This window comes from Gopherus evgoodei, chromosome 10 (genome assembly GCF_007399415.2).
Source record: "Gopherus evgoodei ecotype Sinaloan lineage chromosome 10, rGopEvg1_v1.p, whole genome shotgun sequence".
Classification (NCBI taxonomy): Eukaryota; Metazoa; Chordata; order Testudines; family Testudinidae; genus Gopherus; species Gopherus evgoodei.
Genome location: NC_044331.1, coordinates 6691048 through 6718221, shown reverse-complemented (window position 1 = coordinate 6718221; position 27174 = coordinate 6691048). Strand labels below are relative to the sequence as shown.

The following is a 27174-nucleotide window of genomic DNA, read 5'->3' as shown; positions in this document are numbered from 1 at the left end:
CTTCCCTGCAACCATACTTTAAATATCCCCAGTGTTAACTGGAGTGTGAGTGGGGTGAGGAAAGAAACCACTCAGGCCTGACTGATTTCTCTGGAGGATATTGACCCAGATAGAAGGAGGCTCTGTCCAAGCCCTGTTGCATTTTACTCTCATGCTTTGAGCTCGGTCTTCCCAACAGCCTTCCCCACTTGGCACTACTGTCTGCACAGCAGCTCCCTGTTCAAATATACTCTGCCAGGATGCCCCTATTGGCATGACCCATCTGGGGAAGGGTCCTGCATGTGAGTGGTATGTCGGGGGAGGGAAGAAGCAGGTGCATGCATGTGGGAAGGGAAACATCCCCCTGTATGGGGCACAGGTGCATAGGGGCAGGGAGACCGTTCCTGCAGATAAGTCCCTTGGCGCTTATAGAGGGTATGAGAGTCCAGCAGATAAGGCCCTTACGGGAAGAGCCCTTAGAGGGAAACGGGGGAGGAGAAGTTATTACAAAAGACTTCATGTAGGCAAAGGGGGAAGGAGAGCATGGGGGCTAGTGTGGGACCAACAGTGGGGAGCAGGTGGCACATATGTATGGGGGAATGTATGGAGCCCTGCAGGATTAGGGAGACAAAGTGCGCAGGTTGTGAAATCTGGTGGGAAGGCACAGCAAGGATGCGTGTATACAGGATGTATGGGGAGGAAGCCCAGGGGGAGTCCAGAGGTGAGGAAGCCCAGCCATAGGTGTGCAGCCCCACTGGAGAAGGAATACAGGAGCTCCGTGTGTGTGTACATTTGCAAGGCTGTGTATGTGGGGAGCCCAAGGATTGGGTGTAGCCCTGGGGAGGGATGGGACGGGGATGAGGGCTATGGGAGTGGGAGCATTCCCGAAGTAAAAGAGAAGCATGTGTTGCGGAAGAGAGGAAAGAGGGAGCGCCGGCTGTGCATAGCCCTACAGAGGGGGCGGTGGGGGGGGGGCAGCGGCTGTGCGTAGCCCTACAGAGGGGGCGGGGGGCGCCAGCTGTGTGTAGCCCTACAGAGGGGGCCAAAGCACTGGTTGTGGGTGCGTGTGTAGCACTGTGGGAGGGGGAAGCACTGGCTGTGTGTGTAGAACCTGCGGCGGGGGGGAAGGGCCCACTGGCTGTGTGTGTAGAGCCTGCAGGGGGCCCCCCACTGGCTGTGTGTGTAGAGCCTGCGGGGGACGGGGGGGCACCCACTGGCTGTGTGTGTAGAGCCTGCGGGGGGGGGGGGGGGCACTGGCTGTGTGTGTAGCCCTGCGGGGGGCGGGAGGGGGCCCACTGGCTGTGTGTGTAGCCCTGCGGGGGGGCCCCACTGGCTGTGTGTAGAGCCTGCGGGGGGGCCCGTTGCACCCCTCTGGGGGGCAGCGCTTGACTCTGCCTGTGGCCCGGCGGGGGTGGGGGGTCGGAGCGCTGGCTCTATGTACAGCGCCGAGGCGGGATAGAAAGGCCAGCTGAAGCTCTACTCGGGGGGCGGGGGGGCGGCCCTGCAGGGGGAGGGGAAGCCCCGGGGGGGAGGAGCAGTTGCCGCCCCGCGGGGGGAGCAGGGGGGGTACCGGCCCTGTCGCCACGGTGACAGGCGCGGCGGGCCCTGCGCTCGGGCCCGCGACGCGGCTCCCCCGGCCCGTTACTCACAGCGCGGCGGCGGCTGGCGGCTCCCGGCGGGGTGGCGCTGCCCCCGGGCCCGGCCGCCGCGGATGGCCCGGACAGGGGGCGGCGATCGCAGCCGGCGCTTCCGTTTCCTCAAGTCCCCTCGCTCCGGAGCCGCAGCCCGGCCGAGCCGGGACACTGCCCCCGGCAGGGAGGGAGGAGGCGCTGCCGGTGCGCAGCGCGCCCGCCTCAGGCGGCGCAGCGCCGGGCCCGGCCGGGCCTCCCGCCCAGGGAGGGGTCGGGGCCCGGGCCCACTCCTGGCCCTCAGGCAGGGGCTCCCTGAGCCTTGGCTGGGGGCAGACACCCCCAAAGCGGGGGTAGCCCCGGCTCTTTGGGCAAGGGCCAAATGTCCCGGTCGAGATCCAGCCACCAGAGAAAATTATTAAAAAATAATGATCAGCATAAATAAAACAAACCCCCAACTCCACCTATCAAGAGCTGGGTCTGAACCAGCTGCTCCAGAAAGGGAGTCGTTGTGGCTAGTCCTCTGAAAACATCCCCTCTGTGCAAAAAGGCAAACAGAAGGTGGGGAATCATTAAGAAAGGGCTAGATAATACAGTACAAGAAAATATCACACCGACGCTATATAAAGCTGTGGTACGCCCACATCTTGAATACTGCGTGCAGATGTTTTCGCCCCCTTGCAAAAAAAGATATATTGGACTTGGAAGAGGGCAACAAAAATGATTACGTGTATAATTAATCTCGCCTCAGATGGAAGCCATTCCAGATTGGGACTTTTCAACTTGGAAAAGAGACGACAACTTCTGAGGATAAGTTTTTTTTTTTACAAGCCCCAGGTTACTGAAAGCTTTTGCTCAGATAAATTTGTTAGTCTCTAGGTTGCCACAAGTATTCCTGTTCTTTTTACTACAAAATAGGGGCATTGGCTAGGGAAGGGGCGTAGTACCCTGAGGCTTGTACCAGAGCCCCTAGGGTAGTCAGTCAAACTGGGTTTTCCAGAAACTACACCAAAGAACAAACTTTTGGTACAAAAAGCTGAGCTTGAGCTGACACAGGGCACTCATTTTCATTCAGCAAACAGCAGGATTGTCCCAGAGGGTCCGCAGATCTTCCAGCAGGGTTGAAAAGTCTTCGGCTTAGTAGGGCCCCATAAGACTGATAGGTTACTTCTGGTGAGCTTTTAGCAGGCATATAGGAACTATTATCTTTAAAATAAATGTACTTTGCTGAGAAAGAGATTCTGGGGGGCACCTATAAAAACAACGGAGCCAGGTGCTGTTCTTTCAGCAGACTGGCTTGCTGGGGGATACTCAGTGTAGGACAGGGATCTGAGCAGGTTTCAAGCCCCCATTCAGAAGAGAGTGAGGCAAATGATCCCAGCTCAGAGACAGGTGACAGCTGGAGACCTGATGGGGTATTCCTGGAGTGGCCCACAGGGAAGAGACAGAGGTGCAGTTACTCTGAAACTGTGACGCTCACAATCTACTTTGCTCCACAGCTTTCAGAATTTTTGGGAATTTCACTGCTTAATCAACAATGTCTTTAAGAATCAGCTTAGTTTCCATCCCTCTCAGCTGTCCCATGCAAACATCAATATTTTTAGTACTACTAAACCTGTACCCTAGGAGTTAAATGGTGCATATTTGGCAGGTGTTAAAAAAAAAAAAGTCCATTGCTAACCATAGGATTTGATACCAAATAAAAACTACAAATCTCTACCCAATCTGAACTGTGGAGTTGCTACCAATACCTTTCTATTTAATGAAATCAGATATGCTAAATCCCTAAGCCAAGGTCAAAGACAACATTACACATGGTACAAATGAATGTCACCTCAACTCAAGTGCCTTGGTCCCATCTGCTCTTGATTTTTGCACCTTTTGCATTGTCGGTAGGAAATAAAAATGTAACACTTGACCTTACTACAATGTAACTATTTTTCTTTTAACCAGAGCAAACAGAGAAAGGAGTAAAATCAACCCAAATTGTCCTATTATTCCATGACTTCTATGCACTGTCCCATCTCTAAGCACAGGGGAGGCTGATCATGTCACATATAAAGGGTGTCGACATAATGTTGTATATACTGGTGGTGTTTGGAGCAAGTCAAACAAGGCACTTGCCTCACTGTGTTTAATTTTAAATTGAGACGTGTTTGTGTGTTTCCTTTCATGCCAGCGTTTCTTTGAATAGCTGATGGGATTGTAAAGCAAACCGGGGAACCTAGAAATCTAATCTAGCTGTTACCAGCCAGTTTGCTTTCAGGACATCCCAGAATTAAAATGTTCTGCAGTCCATTAGGTCCCTGTCTTGCAAGTGGATCTGTGCTGGTGCATCACACACACCTGCAAGGATTCACATCATGTCAATTGGGCTTTATACAGGCACAAGTATACACCTCTGCGGATCTCACTGCAGGAGTGAAGCCTTCATTTGTATGATGGATAGATCTGGAAACAGCCCAAGAGAAATTCAACGGACAGAGAATTTAGTCTCATAAAATAAAAAGCTAAACTTCAGGGTTAAACACATATGTCTGTTTTCAAACACAAGGAGATTGTCCACTAGGTGGAAACCAGAATCACTATTCACCATGACAGCTCTGTAGAAATAGTAACAAATGTATGCATTGTGAGCCCAGTCCAATGCCTGTGGAGCCTTTCCATTGACTTCAGTGGGTACTTGTGACATACCAAGGTGCAACTGAAACCAGTGAGGGGCAGGGTCACCCGTCCTGCAACTTTGGGTGCCTTACAATACCTTACAGAAGTAGCTCCCACCTGGGCCACTCACAAACAGCCTGCCATCATGCAAGCCCCATGCTGAGTGTCTGACAGCCACACTTGACTTACACTCTGGGTCTCACCATCCTTGGTTACACTGGAGGAAGGGAGAACCCAATACACTCCCAGTCCTGGATTTTCCCCCCAGAAATGTATGTCTTCGTATCTCCAGCCCTTTTATGGAGAGTTGAAATATATGACATCTGTTATTCCTTTAAGGGAATAATATGCACCACCTTACCACCCTAATGGAGCAAAGAGTCCTGTGGCACCTTAAAGACGATTATAGACGAACAGACGTATTGGAGCATGAGCTTTCATTTGGGATACCCACTTCATCGGATGCATGTCAGACTAACACGGCTACCCCTCTGATACTTGACACGCTAATGGAGTTCTCAGACACTTTAAGTTAAAACACACTGGATTAGATAATAAATTTGTTTTATTGTATTAACTACAAAGATTTTCAGTACAAGTAATGAGGCAGAAAAGTCAGAAATGGTTACAATATAGATTAAAATGTTTTCCAGAACCTAGCTTAACAAAACTATATTAGATTCAAAGCAGTTTCTCACCACATGCTTACAACAGCATTATTGACCAAACTTTCAGGTCTGGCCCCCTTCTCCAGAGTCCAACAGCTGATTCTTTTGTCTTCTCAGGTGTGGAGAGTGATATGGGCAGGGGGAGAAAAAGGGGTCTTGGGCTGTTTGCCCCTCCTTTTTATAGTTTCAGTCCCAGACTGAAAAGCATTTCCAGCTGAGAAGCAAGAGACAGAGGGTCTGGAGGAGAAAGGAGACCTCATGCTGTTTCTTTGCTAAGATGCAGATCTCTTTGTCTCTGGGATCAAGGAAATCTGAGGGTCCTCGTTGTCCTGACAATCTTTTCAATGATTTTTTATTAGGAAGCAACTGTCAGCATTCGGGGATGCTAACCTCAGCTGTCTTCAGGCCAGTGGACACGCTATGTCCCACGGGGAAACACCGATCATCTCAGCTAACAGTGGATAGCCTTCTCCAGCTAGGAAGGACATAGATCCAACCCACAGCACTGTCTGAAACTCAGGAGGACTTGGTGTTTGTGCCCTCAAGACACTGCTGTGCCTCAGAGGATTCAGACTGCTCAGTCAGGATCTGCACAATTTTATCCACAAAGTGGCACTAAAGTACTTCACCAAGAGAGAAGCCAACTCTGCAGCTAAGTGGCTGCTGCCAGGTTTAACCAGGCTATCAACTCTCTGGGGTGGCGCCTCTAAGGGCTGCTGCAGGGGAGACGGAGATGACTCCCTCCACTTCCAGCATAGCCACAGCTTCAGAAAGGCCACATGTGGCAACTCGGTCTCAAGTGACAGCACTCAAACTGCATCCCTCTCCCTTCATCCGCCACGGCACATCCCTAAACAGGGGTGACCTATATGGGTGAAGCAAGGGGAGAGGTCAGGCAGGAACCATTGTACTGATGGGCAAGGCCATAAAGATCACAATGAAGAGTCCCATGTGGCCTTTAATGGAGCAGCATGTCGGTCCAAGATGAACAGGGAAATCTCTACCACCCTGTTCTAGACACTGTCATGGAACCATAGAAATGGAAGGGACTCAAGAAGTCATCTAGTTCAGTCCCTAGCAATCATGGCAGGACTCATTATCTAGACCATTCCTGACAGGTGTTTGTCTAACCTGCTCTTAAAAATCTCCAATGACAGAGATTCCACATCCTCCCTAGGCAATTTATTCCAGTGCTTAACCACCCTGACAGGAAATTTTTCCTAATGCCCAACCTAAATCACCCTTGCTGCAATTTAAGCCTATTGCTTCTTGTGCTATCCTCAAAGGTTAAAAAAAAGAAATTTTCTTCTTTCTTGTAACAACCTTTTACATACTTGAAAACTGTTATGTCCCCTGTAAGGTCTTCTCTTTTCCAGACTAAACAAACCCAATTTTTTCAATCTTCCCTCATAGGTCATGTTTTCTAGACTTTTAGTAATTTTTATTGATCTTCTCTGGACTCTCTCCAATTTGTCCACATCCTTCCTGAAACGTGGTGCCCAGAAATGGACACAATACTGCAGCTGAGGCCTAATCAGAGCAGAGTAGAGCGGAAGAATTACTTCTGTGTCTTGCTTACAACACTCCTGCTAATACATCCCAGAATGATGTTCGCTTTTTTGGTAACTATGTTACACTGTTGACACATATTTAGCTTATGGTCCACTATGACCCCCTGGAACCCTTTCTGCAGTGCTCCTTCCTAGGCAGTCATTTCCCATTTTGTATGTGTGCAGCTGATTGTTCCTGCCTAAGTGGAGTACTTTGAATTTCATCCTATTTACTTCAGACCATTTCTCCAGTTTGTCCAGATCATTTTGAATTTTAATCCTATCCTCCTAAACACTTGCAAGCCCTCCCAGCTTGGTATTGTCCACAGACTTTATAAGTGAACTCTCTGTGCCATTAATCTAAATCGTTAATGAAGATATTGATCAGAACCAGACCCAGAACTGATCCCTGTGGGACCAGCCTGACCGTGAACCACTGATAACTACTCTCGGGGAATGGTTTTCCGAACAGTTATGCACCCACCTTGTAGTAGCTCCATCTAGGCTGCATTTCCCTAATTTGTTTATGAGAAGGTCATGCAAGACAGTATTAAAAGCTTTATTGTTAAAAGCTGTCACCAGAGCCAGACAGGGGAACCAAAAATCACCTGGGATAATTCCATGGTGGCCACATAGTCCTGAACTGGGCCAGAATGGTGCTCTGCACAGACACCCAGCACAACTGGCCTCAGCAACTCCAGAGCCAGAAACCTCATCAATCCAATTAGCCTCTTCCTGGGGCATCAGTGCCATCAATGCAACAGGTGTGGTAAAACCCCTTGTCCTTGCTGCACCAAGCACCAGTGCTGTCCATAGTCCCACTGTTCCACACATCGATGCTGCAATCCCTAGCCTTGCTGAACAGATGACCTGTCACCTGGCTGCACCAAGCACTAGTGCAGTACCTGGCCTCACTGCACCATGTACTAGTGCTACCCATGGCCCACTGCACCATGCACTGCCTAGCCCACCTGCACCAGCGCCGCCCATGCCCTGGCTGCACCTTGCACTGCCTAGCCCACCTGCACCATGCACTGCCTAGCCTAACGGCACCAGTGCCAACCCATGGCCCGGCTGCACCATGCACTGCCTAGCCTACCTGAAAAAGCGCCACCCATGGCCCAGCTGCACTGTGCACTGCCTAGCCCACCTGCACCAGCGCTACCCATGGCCCGGCTGCACCGTGCACCGCCTAGCCCACCTGCACCAGCGCTACCCATGGCCCGGCTGCACCGTGCACCGCCTAGCCCACCTGCACCAGCGCTACCCATGGCCCGGCTGCACCGTGCACCGCCTAGCCCACCTGCACCAGCGCTACCCATGGCTCGGCTGCACCGTGCACCGCCTAGCCCACCTGCACCAGCGCTACCCATGGCCCGGCTGCACCGTGCACTGCCCATGGCCCGGCTGCACCATGCCCCGGTGCTACCCATGGCCCGGCCGCACCATACACAGGCTAGTACGTACCAATCCCCCGCCTGGGCCCAGCCCCACAGGGCAGCTGAATGCCGGAGATGGGCAGGAAGAGCCAGCGACAGGGCGCTTGCGCACCGGCCCGCGAGCTCGCTCCGCCCCGCGTTCCGGGCAGCCACCCCGGCCTCGCCAGGCGCCGCGCGGAGCTGTCGGAGCCCGGCCCGTCCCGGCCGCCGCCATCATGCAGAGCCAGAGCCGGAGCCTGACCCCGCACGTGCACTGGGCGCAGCGGCACAGCGAGCTCTACCTGCGAGTGGAGCTGAGCGACGTGCAGGTACCGCCGGGCCCCGTGTCCCGCGCGCCGGGCCCACCCCGTGCACAGGGCAGGCAGCCCGGGGAGCCGCCCCCACCCCGCTGTACAGCGCCCGTTGTATGCAGTGTGTGTACAGCTCAGGGAGACTCCTGTCCCGTGCACAGGGCATGCTAGCCAGCGAGCCCCCCTCCCATGCGTGGGAAATGCAGCCCAGGGAGACTCCTGTCCCGTGCACAGGGCATGCTAGCCAGCGAGCCCCCCTCCCATGCGTGGGAAATGCAGCCCAGGGAGACTCCTGTCCCGTGCACAGGGCATGCAACCCAGCGAGCCCCCCACCTGTGCGTGGGAAATGCAGCCCAGGGAGACCCTGTCCCGTGCACAGGGCATGCAACCCAGCGAGCCCCCCTCCCATGCGTGGGAAATGCAGCCCAGGGAGACTCCTATCCCGTGCACAGGGGATGCAACCCAGCGAGCCCCCCTCCCATGCGTGGGAAATGCAGCCCAGGGAAGACGCTCCTTCCCTTCTGTACAATTGCTTCTGTCCCGGGCATGATGTGTACAGCCCAGGGAGACACCCCCTCCCTGCTGCACAGCACGTTCCCCTCCCGTGCATAGGGCATGTAGCCCAGGGAAGCATCCCCCATCCCTTTACAGCACCTCCTCCCATGGACTGGAACCTGCGCACTTTGCTGCTTGAAACTCCCAGTCTTTTGGGGTCAGATTCTGAATCCCGCTCAATTGCCACAATCCTGTCATTAAACAGTTTGTTTGAAACGGGTACACGCCTGCTGCCTAAAACATCCTCTCTTTTCTCAGAGCCCCGAGATCACCATTACGGATAACGTGCTTCATTTCAAAGGTCGGTTAATAAATTTGTTTTAAAGTTAAGAGCATTCCTGATCCCTCTGTGCAGGGGTGGACTCCTGGCGACATGCAGCCTAGCTGGGCAGAGGGTAGGATTGCCAAGGGATTACTGGCCACAACTTTTCTAAGTTCTTTTCTTGGTCATAATGATTTAGGCCCCGATCCCGGACCCCTACGCTCGCCCAGAGGAGCTTGAATATCAGAGCCTTTAGACGGAAGTGTAACACAGTATAGCTGGAGCTGATGGTTTGGGGGTTTCAAATAAATGTCCTAGGTATAGGTGTAGTAATTGATAGGATCACCACTCGGTTTGTTTTTGTAGAAGGTCATATTTAATTAAAAAACAACAACAACAACAAGCTGTGCACCATATTTAAATATGTCAGCTGATTTTCCATGCATCTTTCCCTAAACTTCACATTGAAAGCACTACTGCTGTCCCAAAGACCTTGTGTGCAAATACTATCAGGTTTTGGACCAGGAACTAAAATTCAATTTGAAAGGTAAATAGATTCCTTTGTAAAGGTTTTTTGTTTTGTTTTGAGTGAGCAGTTCAACCTTAAAGGACCACGTTTGCTGTTTTGCTTGTCAGGTTAGTGCTGGAACATACGGTTGCTTTTTTTGCATTAGGAATCTACTCTGTATCTTTCATACTGCATCCTTGAGCCTGTATACCACTCTTGTGGCCCTGAAGCCTATGGTAAAAAAAAAGTAATGTGGTGGGTTAGATTGTATCAAGCTTTATGTGGACAGGATTATTTTACAATGACAACCTTTAAAATGGTATATTTTTTGATGAGCCTGCTGGCTTTCGGAGGATTTTATGGGGAAGGACCTGGCTTTGTAGGAGACTGATGAATCCTGGCGCGTATTTGCACTCTGTCATCACCGATGTTTTAGGGATTTCACCATTGCATCTTAAGTTGGGCAGCTGATCCTTTGCTGAGATCGCTCCCACTGGGTGGAACTTGCTCCTCCCGGAGCCTCATCCGTTCCTGTCTCACAGGTAGGTCCTTTTCCAGCATTGTTCTCTGTTATAGCGAATGTCGACTCCCCATAAGGCACCCAGCGCATTTTTAAATGTCACTTTGTTAAAAGTGAATGAAATTCTAAAAATCTGTAACGCTGTCTTTGCATGTCCATTATTAAATGGTTCGATCATGCAGCACATTGGGGCAGGAGAGGGCACTTTGTATATATGATTCAGTGTTTGTTTGAAGTACATTTTGCAGACTGTGTACAAGGGTAGGGGGAGAGGGAGAGAACTCTTTAATATCTTCACACTGTTTGTTGCTTCTTTTCTTTTAGCCCAGGGTCATGGTGCCAAGGGGGACAACGTATATGAATTTCAGCTTGCGTTTCTAGAACCGGTCATGCCCCGAGTATGTATTTTTTTTCTTCTATGTTTTACAAAAGAAAAAGTATTACTTTAAAAAAAAAAAAACCCAAAAGGAAATGGCTATGCTTTAAATCTCCTGGGATGCTATTTAGAATTGTTGCTTTGCTTCTTGATGCTATAACAGATGATTTAACTAATGTTTGACGTTCTAAATGCTGTACATGTTCAATACCCCGTCTTTGAGCCCGATTCTGCAACCTTTACTCACACAGATCTCACGCTGCTCTCATAAATATGGGTTTACAGCAACATGGCTTTAAATTAATTACAGAAGTGAGTGGTGGGTAGCTTAAAAATTTACTGGAGCAGTAAAATAGCAGAGAATCTAGCAGTTTTTCTAAACGAAACATCCCAGGTTGGGGGAAAAATACCATCCGCTGGTAAGTTAGCATATGTGAAGCGCAGCCTCTCTGAAATAAATCAATAACACCTCTTACGTATTCTGTGACCTTGCTAAAAATCTTGACGTGCTCAGAATCCCAGCACGAACATGTTGCAACTCTCTTACTGTGAAGTGCTGTTTTATGTCCTGTCTTGTAACAGGCAAGAGCCTGACTGGTAAGATTGACCCTTCCCAGCACACCAAGATCTGCCTGTCCTTTTAGTCACAGGGGGTCCTGCAGAACTGATCTTCACTCCCAGTGGGGAGCAGCTGTAGCAAGACTTGTTCTGGCTTTTTTTATTTGCCCACTTGGAATAGCTGCAGTAAATCTGGGAAATTCCTTCCTTGGGGCAGATAGAACTTCCCTTCCCATCTTGCTGAGCAGAGAAGAAAGGAGAGGAGTCACTTCCCTTGAAATGCAGAATTTAACTCCTCTCTGGAGAGGTAAATTGCTGAATTCCGAGGGAATTGCCAACCCATCAATATAGAAGTGAAACTTTGCAGTAAAAGAAGCAAAAAGTTCTTTGACTTACACTCCCCTATAATCAGAGTTCCAAGCCTTGTCTACCCAAAGATTTGCAACAAAATAATGAAAGATGAGAATTAAAATTGATCTATTGTGGTGCCTGGGTACTCTTAGAGCAGAATACAAAAGTGTTGATATATTTAACTAAAGTCAGTTGGCTACTAGACTCTAGTTGCTCCTATTCTGAGATAAGCATCCACTCACAGAACTGCATCGAAATGATGACATTGGCTTTAGCAAACTGATTTGGTTAAATTGGCACAGGCCTATTTGGGGACCAGCCATTAATCTAACCCTAAATCGCTCTGAGCACATACTGCTGTATTTGTGCACCTGCACAGCCTCCTTGCCAATGCATAACAGTGTCTTTTCCCTAAGAGACTTGACATATGTTTAAAATCTCTGATAAAGACCAAACAACATGCTGGCAGGCTGTTCGGGTAATCTGAGGCCAGGACTGGAGAGCGAGCTATGGCTCCCAAGGAAGTGGCATCTTCAGTGTCATATTACTAGACAGCATGGAAATCTAACCAGAGGTGGTCAGGGTCAGGAGGGAGAATTGAGTGACTGGAAAGTACTCCAGCAGTGCTCCTGCTCTAAGGGATGATTGTTCCATTAGTTTCTGTATTACAAAAAACAAAACAACCCCCCCCTCACTCCTATCCAAGAGAGCTCCAGTGACCTCATCTGTAGTGGTACAGCACACAGGGAGAGGTGGCCTCTGAGGCCATATTACTGCACATGAGGTCACTGAGGTGCTGGAACCCGCTAGACCAGCACAGCTGTGCCAGCCACAGTCCATAGCATAGATTCAGTTTCAGCTACAAAACGATCCTTTGACTGGTATAGTAGGAACGCTTTGCTCATATAGTGTACCTGTATTTCTGTACCAGTGAAGCACTCGCAGTGTGGACTCAGCTATTTCTGGCAAAGTTATGGTATAGTAAAACCACCCCACATGAGTGAAACAAGCTATGCCAGTAAAAGCACAGTTTTGCAGATATCATTGAATCTACACTGGGGACTTTTGCTGCACTCCTGTGTTGGTCAGGGAACTCACCTCTTCACAGCCCTGGCCCACACAGCCGTGCTAGCAAAAGTCCCTACTATAGACCTGGCCTTAGGCAAGCAGGTCCCAGCTCACTTGAAGTGCTATAGATCAAAACCAACATCTTCAAATCCCTTGGAAGCCATTAGGCACCCAGGGCAGGTCACAGCACTAATAGAATCTGCTAATTAAAGGGCGGCTGAGTTTTGCACCAGCGTGAGTTTCTGGATGGATCAGAGTGCAGCCCCATGCAGAGTGCACTGACAAAGGAGTGGAGAATGGTAGCAGGGGGTGAATGTGCATAGGGGAAACCATTCTACTGTGCTGGTGCCACATAGAGTGGAGAAAAGCTGTTGCTCTCCAGTCAGTTACCAGGTGGGAATCGAGCCACCCCAGGATTGCAAACTCAAACAACAAAACACAGAAATACCCTTGCTGAGAGGCAGATCTTACCTTGGCCCTAGTTTCCAGTTGTCTTCTCCAGTCTTCTAACATCTGTCATATCAGACTGAGCTCAGCCAGTCAGCCCTCATTTGAGCTAGACATGGAGTAAGATGATCAGCAGGGCTGGCTGGCTTGGAGGGGAGAGAGCAGGGCACCACCAGCATTTTGAAGAACTAAGCACCCTCAGACAGGAGGAACAAATGCCACCATCTTTTTAGATGACTCAGCAAGAGCAACAGAATCCCCCAGAACAGCCCCCTCAAATGCTGCGGTGATCTGCAGGTGGGAGCACCACCTTGCAATCAGTGGTAACAACCCATTTCCTATTAGCTGATGGAGCTAATGATACTGCCCTGGACACATGACCTTCATCCCTTCCTTCCCAAATCACTTCACCAGTTTTTTCAATAAATTTAATCAAGAGGGGGGCCAGCATGTGACTAGGTTGTTGAATAGATTAAGAGTCCCATGTTGTGCAGCTCAGCTGTTTTACATCTTCCCTAGAAATATCTGTAGGTCCAGTCAGTCTAGTTCTGTTACCACAGCATCAGCTTATTGACATGATACCCTTCTGACACAGGGTTAAATCTGGGATGTTTGCAGGTGGCTCCAAACTGGTAGCTCATATTTTCAGAGATGGCTGCTAGCCAGCTTGCAAGTAAAGAAAAGTCTTTAACTGTCCATTAATTATCTATTGTCTCCAGCACATCCAAGGAGAGCCACACAGCTCTGCTGCCAGAGGGAAGTAATCAGAGCTCCTTCCCCACTGTGTGATGTATGTAAATATCATTAAAAGTAGGTGTAGGAGTGCATGGAGGTAGGCCACACCCCCCTGGCTACACTAGGATAGACCTGGAATGAAGGACCATTCACTGAAGATGCACCTGATCATGTGTCTCAGTGTGGCTGAATTAGAAACAATTTAACTTGCCTGCTTGAAGAAATTAAGGTTTTATTAAAACTCCAGCTCCTCCATAAGACCTCAAAAACGTGAACACTTCAGTTCCAGAAATGAGATTTTGGACCTAAAACTTGGAAGCTTAATTGTTGTTACTTTATTTCAGCCCCATTTTTAACCCAAACTCCACACATGCACTCCTCAATATGTACTGTCCCTCGCTATCGAACAGTGGGTTATTTTAATCTTGTGTGCATTTTAATCTCCTACATTGAAAAGTTCAGTTGGCAGAAGCCTTTGCCCTTAACAATTGCAGAGTCCTGGACAGAGGGAATCTAGCTAATAGCTGGAATAGGACACAGAGAGGCAGCTTTGTAAATATATTTAGGTAATCAAGGATACAGTAGTTGTTTTGTGTGGTGTTCAAAAATACTGAGGGTGAAAATTCTGCAAGGCACCTATCTGGTCCTTTATGTCAGGTTTCCGTACCACTAACTTGCTGGTTAACTCAGGCAACTGACTGTTTTTTCTGAGGGGGGGCAGGTGTTATAGTTAGGAAATGGAGTTACCGTACTGTATGAACTAGCCCCAGTAGAAACATGGAGAAGTGGCTTTCCCTCCATTTGGCCTGGTTCTTTGGTAGCTTCTAGGTGCCTGGTCCATGACTTTCATGTGCAAACGTGTGGTCACCAGTCTGGGTTTTTCTCTGTCACAGGAGTTGATAAAATAAGAAAAGCGCAAAAGAGCTGAGAAGCTTTCACAAGTGGCCTCTCGGCATTTCCATATTTCTAGGTTATTTTAGGACCTTTTAAAATTGGGGCAGTTGCCTCTTGGGAAAGAGAGACCCCTTTCTTCAGTTGTTACCGCTGTAAGTTTTATTAGTGAGAACTCACCGCAGCCAGTTCTAGCAGTGTCTTCACGCTTGGCCTGAAATGTATTTATTAAGGAGAATTGGGTGGTTCAGGGGATGGCTAACAGGACCCAGCGCTTTTTGCATTCAGGTCACTGGTTCAACTCCGGCCTGAAATTGATAGTTACCATCTAAGGCAGTGTCACTAGCCAGTCAATCACGGAGCATCTGGCAGTGAATCTCAGCCACTGAGGCTGAGTCAGAGGCTCTGTGATCAACCAGTCGATTGCGATCAGGTTGCCAACCCTCCTGCAGCCAGACCGCTAACTGAGGCAGCGCAATCGGGCTAAGGCAGGCTCCCTCCCATGTCTGGCAGTGGCTCCTGGAGGGGAAGGGGGCAGTTCCTGTTCCCAGCCCGGACAGGGCAGTGTGTGAAGCCCCCCCTACCCCCCCCAGAAGCCGCTGCTGGATGTGGTGGCTGTGTCGGGGAACCGGGAACAGTGTGGGGCTAGGGAAGGCAGGGAACCTGCCTAAGCCCTGCTGCACCACTGCCTGGGAGCTGTCTGAGGTAAGCAGCGCCTGGCCAGAGCCCACACACCAAACCCCTCCTGCACACCAACCCCTTCCCCCAGCCTGCCCTCCCAGAGCCTGCATCCCACACCCCCCCCCTGCACCCCAATCCCCTGCCTTGAGCCCCCTGCCCCCGAAGTCCCTCTAGAGCCTGCACCCCACAACCCTCCCAAAGCCAGCACTCCCTTCTGCACCCCAAGGCCCAGGTCTGAGCCCCCTCCTGCACCCTGTATCCCTTCTGTACCCCAACTCCCTTCCAGAGCCTGCACCCCAACCTGCTCCCTGTGCCCCCTCCCAGAGCCAGCAGCCCTAACCTCCTCCCAGAGCCTGCATTCCGCACCCAGCCCCCCGCAGCCCAATCCCCTGCCCCAGCCTTGAGCCCCCCACACCCGAACTCCCTCTAGAGCCTGTGGCTGTGGATACTGACCTGCCTTCTCTCCCTTACGGTATATCAATCCTGCAGTTAGGGCATGATCACCGCTCACGCAGCCGAGCTCATTTTAATCTAGCTAGCTCCAGCCCCAGAGCCATAAAAGCTGCAGCAGCCTGGGCGTCCGTGGGTGCTGGCTGCTAGCTGGAGGAAAACTAGCTCAGGTTTGTCTGCGCAAGCTGCTCGCTCCCCGTGACGGGCATGTAGACAAATCCTTAGACACAACCCCTCTATGTCAGGGTTGGGGCAGCACGAATAAGCAGCACTGCTGCTGCCTGTGTTGTATATATATCGGTGATAGAGGACTTCACGCTCCAGAGCTGTCAACGCAGAACCTTTCACCAGCCCTGATTGAATCAAACAGGGCTGCAGTTCTAAAGAGGCAGGTTCTTGAGTCTGCCCCGCATTGTGTGTTTCGCAGCTGGTGTACAAAGTGACTCAAAGACAGCTGAACATCACCGTGCAGAAAAAAGAAAGCACCTGGTGGGAAAGACTCACCAAACAGGAGAGGCGCCCATTGTTCCTAGCCCCTGATTTTGATCGCTGGCTAGATGAGTCGGATGCTGAAATGGAACTCAAAGCAAAGGTCAGTACTCCGCGCGCCTTCGGAGCTGTCTAAATAAGCAGCTAAGAGTGCATGTCCTAAGAAATACATAGACTTTTGCCATTGAGTTAACGTATTTATATTTCTATTTATTTGGAGTGCTGTCTAGTATGCTGGTTGCAAGATCCAAATGAAACAGTAATAAATGGATTCAGTCTAATGACCTGTAACTAACAGGGGGAGGCACTACTAGGTGAGGCGTTTGGTTTAAACACCACTTTATCTGCAAGTTATGCACAGAAGCCCCAGGCTGGATCAGGGTCCCATTGTGCTAGATGTTATATAAACATAAATGGATGGTCCTTGCCCTGAAGAGCTCACAGTGTAAGTAAGCTGAAATCCATGGGCTAGCTGATGTTGGCAGAGGGCTCAAGCTATCTGGCCTACCTACAAATCAAGGTCTCCAGAAGGTGAGGTGCCTGGCTGTGAGAGACAGCCTGCCTCTGCACTCCTTAGATGAGACAGTCTCAAGCACAGGCTCACCTTTTGCTTGTAGTGTTGTTAGACTTGGCCCCAAATCAGAATGCTCCCAAATGGATCTGGCTCTGAACCTGGCAGGTTATAGCCCCTAGGACCATGGTTCTCAAACTGTTTTCCCCATGGACCACTTGAAAATTTCTGAGGGTCTCAGCGGACCACTCACTGATCTTTCCAAATATTGTTTGTACCATTAGCTAACTATTGTAAAGTGCTTTGAATAAAAGCACTATATTAAAAAAAATTACGTTTTTTTGTTCTACAAATAAAAGCACACAACTCACATTTTAATATCAATAGTCTTACCTTTCTAGCGCGATGGATGTGCCCTCACTCCACCACTGCAGCAGCCCCCAAGCTGGGGCTGGGAAGGAGGGGGGTCTCTCCCCTGCCACAGAGCTGGGGCTGGGAAGGAGGGGGTGTCTCCCCTGCCACAGAGCTGGGGCTGGGAAGGAGGGCCGTCTCTCCCTGGCAGCCACGGCTCTGGAGCTGGGGAAAGTCAGCTCTTTCTCTGGCCGCTGCAGCCCTGCACATCCCAAATCCCCCCCGCCCTTTCTCCCCCCACTGCCCCTCCCACCTACCCTCTGATCCTCCCCAAGGCCACTACCTCACCTTACATATGCGTCTTCTCCAGGGTCCACTCACCTAATTAGTGGAGCCACGCCTGGGTGGCCCTTTGTTCTTTTGTGTGCGGCCACCCAGGCACGCACCTTAGAGGGAACTATCCGCAGATCATCTGAATGGAACTCGCGGACCACAGTTTGAGAACCTCTGCCCTAGATAGTGTGTGCTGTTTCCTCCAGTCAAAGACCAAGAGAGACTCCATCCTTAGAGGTTTTTAAGGCCTGGCTTGACGAAGCCCTGGCTGGGATGATTTAGGTGGGGTTGGTCCTGCTTTGAGCAGAAGGTTGGACTAGATACCTCCTGGAGTCTCTTCCAACCCTATTATTCTATGATTCCCTTTCTAAAACATCCCAGCCTCTCTTGTGTGAAAATCAGGAGTCCCGAGGTTGTTTCTAAAATAAGGATTTCTAGGTGGAATGTCCAGAAGTAGCCTCCTGAGCTACCAGGTTGGCCCTGTGTTTACATACAGCTGCATGGTAATTCAAATGCTTTCTACTGCATTCAGAATGGTTAGCAAAGAAATAACAAATCCTTTTGGAAAGGACGCAAGCATCCATGCAAAGTGTGAGTGGTTTCAGTTTTACAAGAAACACTGCCCCATGGTCAGAAGGACAAGTCTGTTTCTTCCATCCTAATGACCACGTAAGTTATACAGGATATTGCAAAGGGCTGTTTTGATTTATATGGCAATCCAGAGTGACTTTACTTCTTCCCAGGAGGTAACAATTGTTTGTGTTAAATGGTCTGAAGAGAGCGAGAGGACGATTTCACACTTTCATAAAAAAAGGAACAGTTTTGAGTGGTGGTAATGATCAAGAATTAACATGGAAAATGGCAGCTTTCACAGCGAAAAACATATTCATTAGATGAAAATATATAACGGAGGTCGCATAGCTGGCTAGACAACCATTAGCTATTGCAGTAACACTCTTTCCTGACAATGAAGAATTTGCACAGTTTTGCCTATGTGAAAAATGTAACACATTAGACTAGTAAGAGGATATTAGCTGAGTCTAAAACTCCACTAGCTTTGCAGGAGAACAGTTAACTAAATAGTAGCTGCTAATTACTGTGTTGAAATACTACATTAACACCCTTTAAAACTTTACCCCTCATTTTTAGGAAGAAGAAGAAAGGATTAACAAAATCCGAATTGAATCCAGAGTCCCTAAAGACCGTAAGTGACTGTATCTTTAAATTAGTAGGGTTGATTTGGTGGATAAGATAGTGGCAATAGTTTGCTTATGCACACCACAGGCAAAATATTACCTCTGGAAGCATGCAGTTAGTACTTCCGATGCTATCACAGTAGTATTGATAGACGTGTTGTCTCTCTAAAACTAGCATACAGCACTTTATTATGTATATAACTGCTTACAAGCTTAGTAAAACCACACTACTGTTTCACAGGGGATTTGATCATTTTTGTCATCAATAGTGCAAACAGGGGATGTGGAAGCCCAGCCCAAGCTGAGATAGGCACAGCACTTCTCTTATTTCAGTGCTGAGTTTCCCTTGAGTCCACATGGCAAATTGTTTGGTGGTCCTGTATTAGCTGGAATAGAGTGAAACTTTTTCTCTTGTAACCCGTCTTCAGATTTGAAAGGCTAACTCACTAACCCAGCTCACCACTGAGAGCCAGTTGCACAAAATAGGAATGCTGTTGCCTTTTGCTAACATGATTGTTTAACATTGATTGTAGCTTTCAGACAGCTGAAGAGAGGATATTTGTTCATGTATAATCTTGTGCAGTTTTTGGGGTTCTCCTGGATTTTTGTGAATATGACAGTTCGCCTGTTTATCTTAGGAAAAGGCAAGTAATAAGCACTATTTTATCCATGCTATTTCTTCCTCCTTTCGCCCTTTGCAGTAATTTCTAAACAATGACATCAAAATTAAGCCACATGAAACTGTAAATACTTAATTGAAATGCACAGCAAAACCCTCCCAGAAGTTGTCATAACATTAAGGACAGGACCTGTAGATAATCACATATCCTGTGATATATGGGCATCAGTGATATTTGCTGTAATCTGTAAATGCTAAATTTTAATTTTAAAAAAGGAACTGCGTTGCGGGGGAGGGGGAAATGTTTCACTCAAGGCAAGATGGGTGAGGTAATATCTTTTATTGGGCCATCTTCTTTTGGTGAGAGAGACAAGGTCTGTGTGGCTTGAAAGCTTGTCTCCATCATCAACAGAAGGTGGTCCAGTAAAATATATTATCTCACCCACCTTGTGTGTCTACTGTCCTGGAACCGATATGGCTACAACTCCACTACCTCACACTCAAGACAGACATTTCTTATCTCTAGAGAGCCAGTATTACTAAAAATGGATTGGCTTGAATGTTATTTTACTAAAAGATCCAATTGTCCATTCTGTTAATCCACAGCACAACCCTCTTTCTTTTCCATATTATTTACTGAAATAGCTCTAATTGTCATTGCATTGGGGGTTAGACATGATGACCCTTGCGGTCCCTTCTAACCCTACAATTCTGTGCTACTTTCAGCATAGGACTTTTACTTTGATCGGGTAACGTTTTTAAGGCTTTTACTCTGACTTCGCACTAGCCTGCAGATAGGCTTTACATACAAGGTTGAACACTACATTTTCCCAACACAAATCTAGTTCTAAAATCATGAGTGAGTTAGTATACGTTGGGGGCTGTGTAGTTAAGCTGGCTTCCCCCCAGCAGGCAAATTCAGATGCCTTAAAGCAGTCTTTTGTTTCTGATAGATTCCTTCTACGATACATTTCACACCATTGCTGACATGATGTATTTCTGTCAGACGCTCGCATTTATAGAGATCCTGAACTCACTGGTAGGAATCGTCAGGTCGCCACTTGTACCTTCTTTGCTCCAGGTAATATTTTAAGATTCCTCGCACCCCCGTTTATATTGTGATAGTCTTAGACATGACTGTGGGGGGCAGGGGGGGTGAGGAGGAAATGGCATCAATTTGGACTTACCTCTGGGATATCTTTTGCCCCGTAAGTAGGAATCCATGCTTCCTAGCCTGGGTTGGTAGGCTGCCTTCTTGGGTTGTGTGATGAGACAAGGAGTTGGGGCAAAGACAAGAACAGCGCAGTGGGGGTGGCGATCCTCATGCACTTGGACCAGCTCAACTTCCCACAGCAAACACACTGTGCTGCAAAAGGCGTGGCCACCTTCTCTCTCTGCTTCTGGGTTGGCCCCTATAATACAGCTGGTCAGTGTGTACAAGGACTACAGGCTTAGGAAGCACTTCCCCAGCCCGCAGTTCAGCTCCAGGGGCACGTGCCCTGGTCTTCCAGCGCCACTAATATGCCCTGGCCCTGAACTGCATGTGCCCAGGGCTCTGGCGCATTGGTATCTGTCCAGTATACTTACATGTACGTGTTGGGGTTTTGTTAAACAGGTACTCGGAAGAAATTTTGTCTTGTTTATTGTCCTTGGAAATGTGGAGGAAATGCAAAGCAAAGCGGTGGTGTTCTTTGTATTTTACTGCTGGAGTATTATTGAGCTATTCAGGTTTGTAGGATTTTCTTTTGACATGCATGGAATGCCAGGGGTTCTACTGAAAAACAGCCGTTGCTGTCAAATAATTTTGATTTTGCCATTAAGAAACACCCTGTGGCATTTACATTATAGCCCCTGCTGGTAAAACATTCCTTGGACTCAGATTTGTCACAGCATAACTGTCTTGCTAGCTTTCTGTATCTGGCAGAGTCCGGGGCTGATTCCAATGTGAGATGCGAGAGCCTATGTTGCTCCGTGTCTGGGAAAACTTGCTGTTATGTTTCTCTACCCATTTCCAGCCCTTGGTAGGGAAATCTCATTTTCATGTCACTTTCCACAAGAAATTCAGACCTTTGGCTAAAGAATTTGATGGATTCTGGAATTTCTGGTGTTCGTCAGAAAAACTACATTGTATTCTATTCATTTTTTGGGATCTAAATTGAAATATTTGTTGAAGAAAGCAGGCAGTTAACCCTATCCAGGTTGCCAGGATAACAGGTCTAGTATTGTAAGCTGTGAAAGGAAAAACATACCTACCACAGCTCCGTATGAAACAGTCCCTTTTTAATATTCGTAATCATTATTTACAATGAAGACAATAGTTAAACAAATTTATAATGTTTATCATGAATATTTGACAGTCACGACATCATACAGTGATTATGCACAATATTGTAACTTAAGAGGAAAGTTAAAACTTTTAAGTAATGTTTGTCTTTCAAACTTTGAATTTTATTCTAGGTATCCATTCTACATGCTTTCCTGCATTGATATAGAATGGAAATTACTAACTTGGATCCGATATACCATCTGGATTCCTCTCTATCCTTTAGGCGCCTTGGCAGAAGGTAAGCTTCAGAAACACAGCCTTGTAGATCATGCTGCTCTGTATAGAGATGAGAGAGTAATTCATACTTTGGTTTCAATGGTTGGAATTGAAAAACCTGAAAACAATTGGTTCAAAATAAACTAAAAATTAATTTTTTTTGACAAAACCAAAATAATTTCATTCTGATCAAACACAAAGTTTCAAAACGAAACTGCTAGTTTTGAAGCAACATTTTGATGGTTAGTTTAAAAAAAAAATGCTGAATAGGTTTGTTTTGACTTCTACATTTCCCCCCCTTGTTTGTTATTTGGCCAAAACCATTTGCTGAATTTGACCTGAATTTTAATAGTTTTGATCGCCTCACAATTGTATTTTTGGCAAATTTGTTAGTCAACTGAAAATGTTCACCCAGCTCTTGTTAAGTCAAATGCACTATACTGTGCCTTGGTCACATCTGAAGGGTGAAAGCTAAGGGTAACATAGGCCCCAGTGTTTGCATAACAAAAGTCATCGCAATAATTGGCAGCCTTGCTGGGAGTGTCAGAGAGATCTAAGGTTGGATTGGTGCAGAAACTGAGCTTACCTCTGACCTGTAGAGGTGCAGGAGTGAGGCATGTCTGCAGCAGGAAAGCTTACACTTCCACTGGCCTTTCTGTACTTCACCCTTTGGATATGTAGAGGACTTCAGTCTCCAGCTCTGTCACTTTCTTCAGCCACTCTAACACCTCCCATAACACCTCAAGAAGAAATGTTTGGATTGCCAGGCTGGTGCATCTTGGAGCTACACTGGCATGAGCCAGGTCTCCTCCCAGCTGAAGGCACAAATGAAGGCATTGCTAGAAGCTTTGGGAAAAGTTACATGGCCTGAGCTGCTCAAAGGCTAGTTACAAAGTGATTGGAGCAACTGGAGCAAGAGGCGATGCTAGTGGTCTGCGCTTGAAATAATCTTTCTAAGCTAAGGGGGAAGAGAGGAGAATGGTCCTGTCCGGCTGTCTCTCTTCCCAAAAGAGAGAGACTATTTAATGTGAGGTAGGAAGCACAGGCCTCCTAATAAACAGGAAGAGCAGGAGAAGACGACGTGAGGCTTTGGCACAAGCAATCACCCCACACATGGTTGCACAGGAAAACAGATGCACAATTTATGTACTTTTTTTGGCTGGTTTGGGTTGTTGCTTTTCTTCGATTCTCTGGGTTGACTTTCTTCATAATGAGGGGAGAAGCCGTTTTTCACTGTTTGTGTGTGAAAACGCCGTATGGTCCCTATCCCTTCTTCCTGCCGTAGGGAAGTAGAGCTGTGTCTGGGTGCTTCGTCACTCAGGGAGTCTGGCTCAGTCCCCCTGGGAGTGGAGGACGTGATGGCCGCACACCTCAGAAAGGGCATGGACCTGGCTCTTGAATTGCACAGGGGACCCATGAGTAATCTTAGCTTAAAGACCCTGGATCTTGGGAAACTCACAGGGTGCCACTCTTCTTGGAGCTCCTCCACCCACGGGCTCTGTGACTGTGCTACCAGTGGTTGCAGCAGAAGGGAGTAAAAGCCACAGAGTGGAATTAGTCTCCAGGCTGCAGCGCCTATTCCCGTAGAGCCCTAAGTACAATGAGAGGAAGAAAGAGCAGAGTGCACTGACCTAGCCAGCAAGGCTATCTTGCTGCTATGGGTGGATTCATAGCATTGCCCACCAATGCCAACAAACAAAAGTAGGAAAATATCATGAAGGTGCAGCTGTGTTTAAAGATACCACTTAAAACTAGTTTGTGCTGAAGTCTCTCTAGATTACAAAAGCTGGTCAGAAAGGATCAAAATATTTTACCATTAAAAGGGAACAACTTTGAGAAGCTTCATTTTTTGAGTAGCTCTCAAGTTTACCTTGTCCCTTGTTTTTTGCCTATAATCTTCTTGGCCTTCTGCTTTCAGCCGTCTCTCTGATTCAGGCCATTCCGATCTTCAGTGAAACAGGGAAGTTTAGTTTCACACTGCCGTATCCGATGAGCACTACAATCAAATTTTCATTCTTTCTTCAAATCTACCTTGTACTGTTATTTTTAGGTAAGTTTTTGTTGTTATTTCATTGTGTTTCTCTCCTGTTGAAATACCAAAAGTCAGTTATGTACAAAAAAGGAGTAACAGATTGCAACTTTAAATCATCGTATCTGATAGGTCATTGTTGTACCGATTTGACTGAGCTTAAATTGTCATCATACTTGTAGTGAATAGCACAGGTTAACCCAAAAGGAGACCTCAATAACAGATCACCTCGAAGCACATGCAGATACATCAGAGGCCAAAATATTACAATTATTATATCAGTATCACTGGGTAAAAGTGGGACTTCTGCAGGATTTTGCTGGATTCTTTGTGTAATTCAAAACTACACAGATGTTAACCAAAATATACCGATACTAGTGGACTATGAAGAAGCAGTTCCCTGAAGAGCTTCACAGGAGGTTTGGGGTATTTTAACGATAGTTTAATGTTTAACTGATCAGCTACAATTGTTTGTTCTCTATAATTAGTGGACCAATGATAAAAGTGTTCTGTGTGCAGATTGAGCCTAAAGCTCTGTGGATCCAAAAGTCTTATTGAAGTCAGAGGAATACAGAATCTAGCCCATGATTTTAAAATGAAAATGTTGAACTCCAAACTTCATTCCATCTGATTAAAAAAGAATGACACCAACCCTGTTTCTATTGTTTAGTCTGATGTGGGCTGTTTAGGTTTGTGACACTTTTTCTCGCAAGCTATCACAAGATTGTAGAATTATTTCCCTCTCCCTCCATCGTCAATACGCTACCCCTAAAGGGTGACAACCAGAACTCCTAAGCAACCCTACAATAACAAACAGTGTTGGTTGTTACAGTGTTAACCGTACCCCAGCAAGGACTCACTTGTCTTTAGCTTTCATCATTTTATGTCCCTGAGAAGAAAATCCGAAATGATTTTTAACTCAGTGCAGTTATCTGGCATAAGTACTCTGCAGTGATTTTTCAGTTCTGCCTAAACATTTATTTCTCTTTTCAGGTTTGTTTATAAACTTGCGTCACCTCTACAAGCAAAGGAGGCAGCACCTTGGATCAAAAAAGAGAAAGATGAAGTAAAACAGGGACTACAATGCTTTCCTAGACCTAACTTATCTTAATGACAGGAGCCTCTGATTCTTACAATTTTACCTATTATAATAATGGAAAGGATTTTCTACAGCTAAATGATCATGTTAGATTTCAGTGACTCTTCAGATAGCATTCCCATACACTGTATTGAGTTCCTCTTCAATCATATACGCATGGCACTTAATGTTGAACAATGGCAATATTTAAACATGTTTCCTATCAGTTACCATATTATAAAAAGAAATCCTATTCGCAAAAAACTGAGCAGCTCTAACTGGGAATAGAATAGTTATTTTTAATTGGATATTTGCTCTTTTTCAGATATTGAATGCAGATAAGGCTTGTGATGCTGGGGTATAATATGTCAGACCATCCATGCTATGTGAAACTGACTAGGAGTGGCCTGAGGAGCTGAGAAATGTATTTATTAATGGTCAGTGCTAGGTCTTCTTTTTTTCAGCAGGCTTTTGCTCATGCATTTAAACCTGGGAGCAACTAGTATCAGCATTGGACACCACCAGCTTGTTCTTAACGCATGTATGATAGGAAGGCTTCATCTCGCTCCCCCATGGAATAGAAATACGTAGTGGTGTCCAGCAGCCCGTCCGGCCACATACATCCTAGCCAGTCATTAATGGGAGCTACCTACTCCTTCAAATTTTCCTCACCAGCTGACATAGCTGCTACTTCACACTGCTTTGTGGTCACTAACTCTGCCCTTCCAGATGGTGAGAATTTAAATACCCAAACTCAGACACTGGAAAACCAGGCAGTGTAGGGGTGAGGTTCCATTCCCTGCTATTCTTCACCCAGTAGCCCACAAAAATTAGAATTCCACCAGGAAATGCAGAGGTAAAGCAGGCCTCCCTTGAGATGATCCCACAACCTTCCTTCTACTACCATGGGGAGGCAGCCCCTTGTCCACTCCTCTTTAGGAATGGTGTAAGTGTTTGGCTCAAACCCTGTTGAGAAGCAAGCAAGCACCTGTTTTCCGATTCCCTCAATGCAGAAGACTGCAGCTAAGGAGTCTGCATGCCAGGCTGGCCATCTGCTTTTGGGGTGCAGTAGTGGGGGCCTAAGAAGTTAGGGACCATTTTGTATTGTGTACGAGATCTCAGCAAATGGGAGGCAAGTGATGTTTCAGGTTTATGCTTTAGGTGAATTGTAAAAGTAATTTTATTTGTTTAAAACAAAGGAAGCCTCATTGCTTAAAAATGAGCTGTTTTGAATAAAGGGTGCCATGATTAAAGTGACTTCTACACCCCCACCCTGATCTGTCAGGATTTAGTCCTCTCTGACCCTTTGCATTTTCTCTGAAATTAACTAAAGTCTGATTTAAATAAACGTAATTGTAATCTTGACTAGAGCAGTTGTACTGTTAACCCAGCTGAGTCTAGTACTCTTTCTCCCAGCACCCACCGTAACCCTTGTGCAAGTTAATTCCAGAGCGATCAATTTATTTCCATCTCACTGTTTGTATAGCTTTGTTTTACGAATGCATAACACCAGAAAAAAAAAAGTTGCTATATTTTCAATGTGAAATACCCTTTTCTCCAATGATTGTTGTTGTGAGGTTTACACTAGAACATTTAGGTGGGGTTTTTGCAGAGAAGTGGTCAACCGCCACTGAAGGCATTCTGCAGAAAGACACCATCCTAAGGAACTTTCACCACTATCGAAGGGCAGGGCTATTCTTAAAATACTGCATCAGCGCAGCTGCAGCACTTAAGTGAAGACATACCTACTCCAACAGGTGAGTGTCTCCTGTTGGTGTAGTTAGTTAAGCCACCTTCCCAAGAGGTGGTAGCCGTGTTGACGGGAGATGCGCTGTCTACACACGGGGTTAGGTCAGTATAACTGCGTGTCGCTCCGGGGTGTGATTTCACCCCGAGTGACATGATTATACTAGTATAGGTCTGTAGCATAGACCTGGCCTAAATGTGTTAAAAGGAGCTTTTCTGTGTGAAAGGCTAAAAAAAGGGCATGGCCAGCTTCCTCAGGGTAGTTACACCATAATTTATACACTGTGTCACTTCTACATACGCATGTATTTGACAGTGAATCAAGGGATTGAATATCTTGGTGCCGACACTGAGAATTTAACACAGCATTCATTCTTTTAATTCCTTTAAAGGGCATTATTTATGAAATACATGGTTGTGAGGGTATGGGGCAGGCACCGCAACCCCGTATTTGGTATGATTTGCCAGGGATCTTCTATTGCTGAGTTTGCTCATCCTTCCAAAGGCAGCTGAATGTGTATTTCTATTAATAAAGATTTACAAGCAAAGTCTTTCATTTTGCTATTTGTACAGCCTCTTAGGCAAGTGAACAAGAGCAATTTGTTACCTGACCTTCATGATGGAAAGACACGATGAAGGTTTAAGCCTCCGTAATGCTAA

General features: G+C 47.2%; 2 protein-coding genes across 6 annotated transcripts in view; one reads left to right on the top strand and one right to left on the bottom strand.

The window, feature by feature from the left end:
• The window catches only part of DPP8 (dipeptidyl peptidase 8), a 48599-nt gene extending 40588 nt beyond the window's left edge, over positions 1-8011 (bottom strand). The window contains exon 1 of one of the 2 annotated variants that reach the window (XM_030577526.1): positions 7957-8011. The gene's annotated coding sequence lies outside the window, so the exon portion shown is untranslated. Of the gene's footprint in view, positions 1-1628; positions 1670-7956 lie in introns of those variants that run through there. The other variant, XM_030577527.1, reaches the window with a different exon arrangement.
• A 68-nt stretch (positions 8012-8079) lies between these two features.
• Positions 8080-27065, top strand: HACD3 (3-hydroxyacyl-CoA dehydratase 3). 4 transcript variants are annotated; one of them, XM_030577542.1, is made up of 11 exons: positions 8080-8236; positions 9032-9074; positions 10388-10461; positions 16048-16212; positions 18454-18508; positions 19034-19144; positions 20073-20200; positions 20735-20847; positions 21577-21683; positions 23580-23711; positions 24684-27065. In XM_030577542.1, exons 1-11 carry the CDS (start codon positions 8144-8146, stop codon positions 24758-24760), a joined length of 1098 nt encoding a protein of 365 aa, XP_030433402.1. In that variant the 5' UTR covers positions 8080-8143; the 3' UTR covers positions 24761-27065. The 4 variants fall into 4 exon arrangements, with proteins under 4 accessions (XP_030433402.1, XP_030433403.1, XP_030433405.1 ...); XM_030577545.1 differs by lacking the exon at positions 8080-8236 and adding an exon at positions 9980-10085 and having other exon boundaries at positions 9035-9074; XM_030577543.1 differs by lacking the exon at positions 19034-19144.
• The last annotated feature ends 109 nt before the right edge of the window (positions 27066-27174 follow it).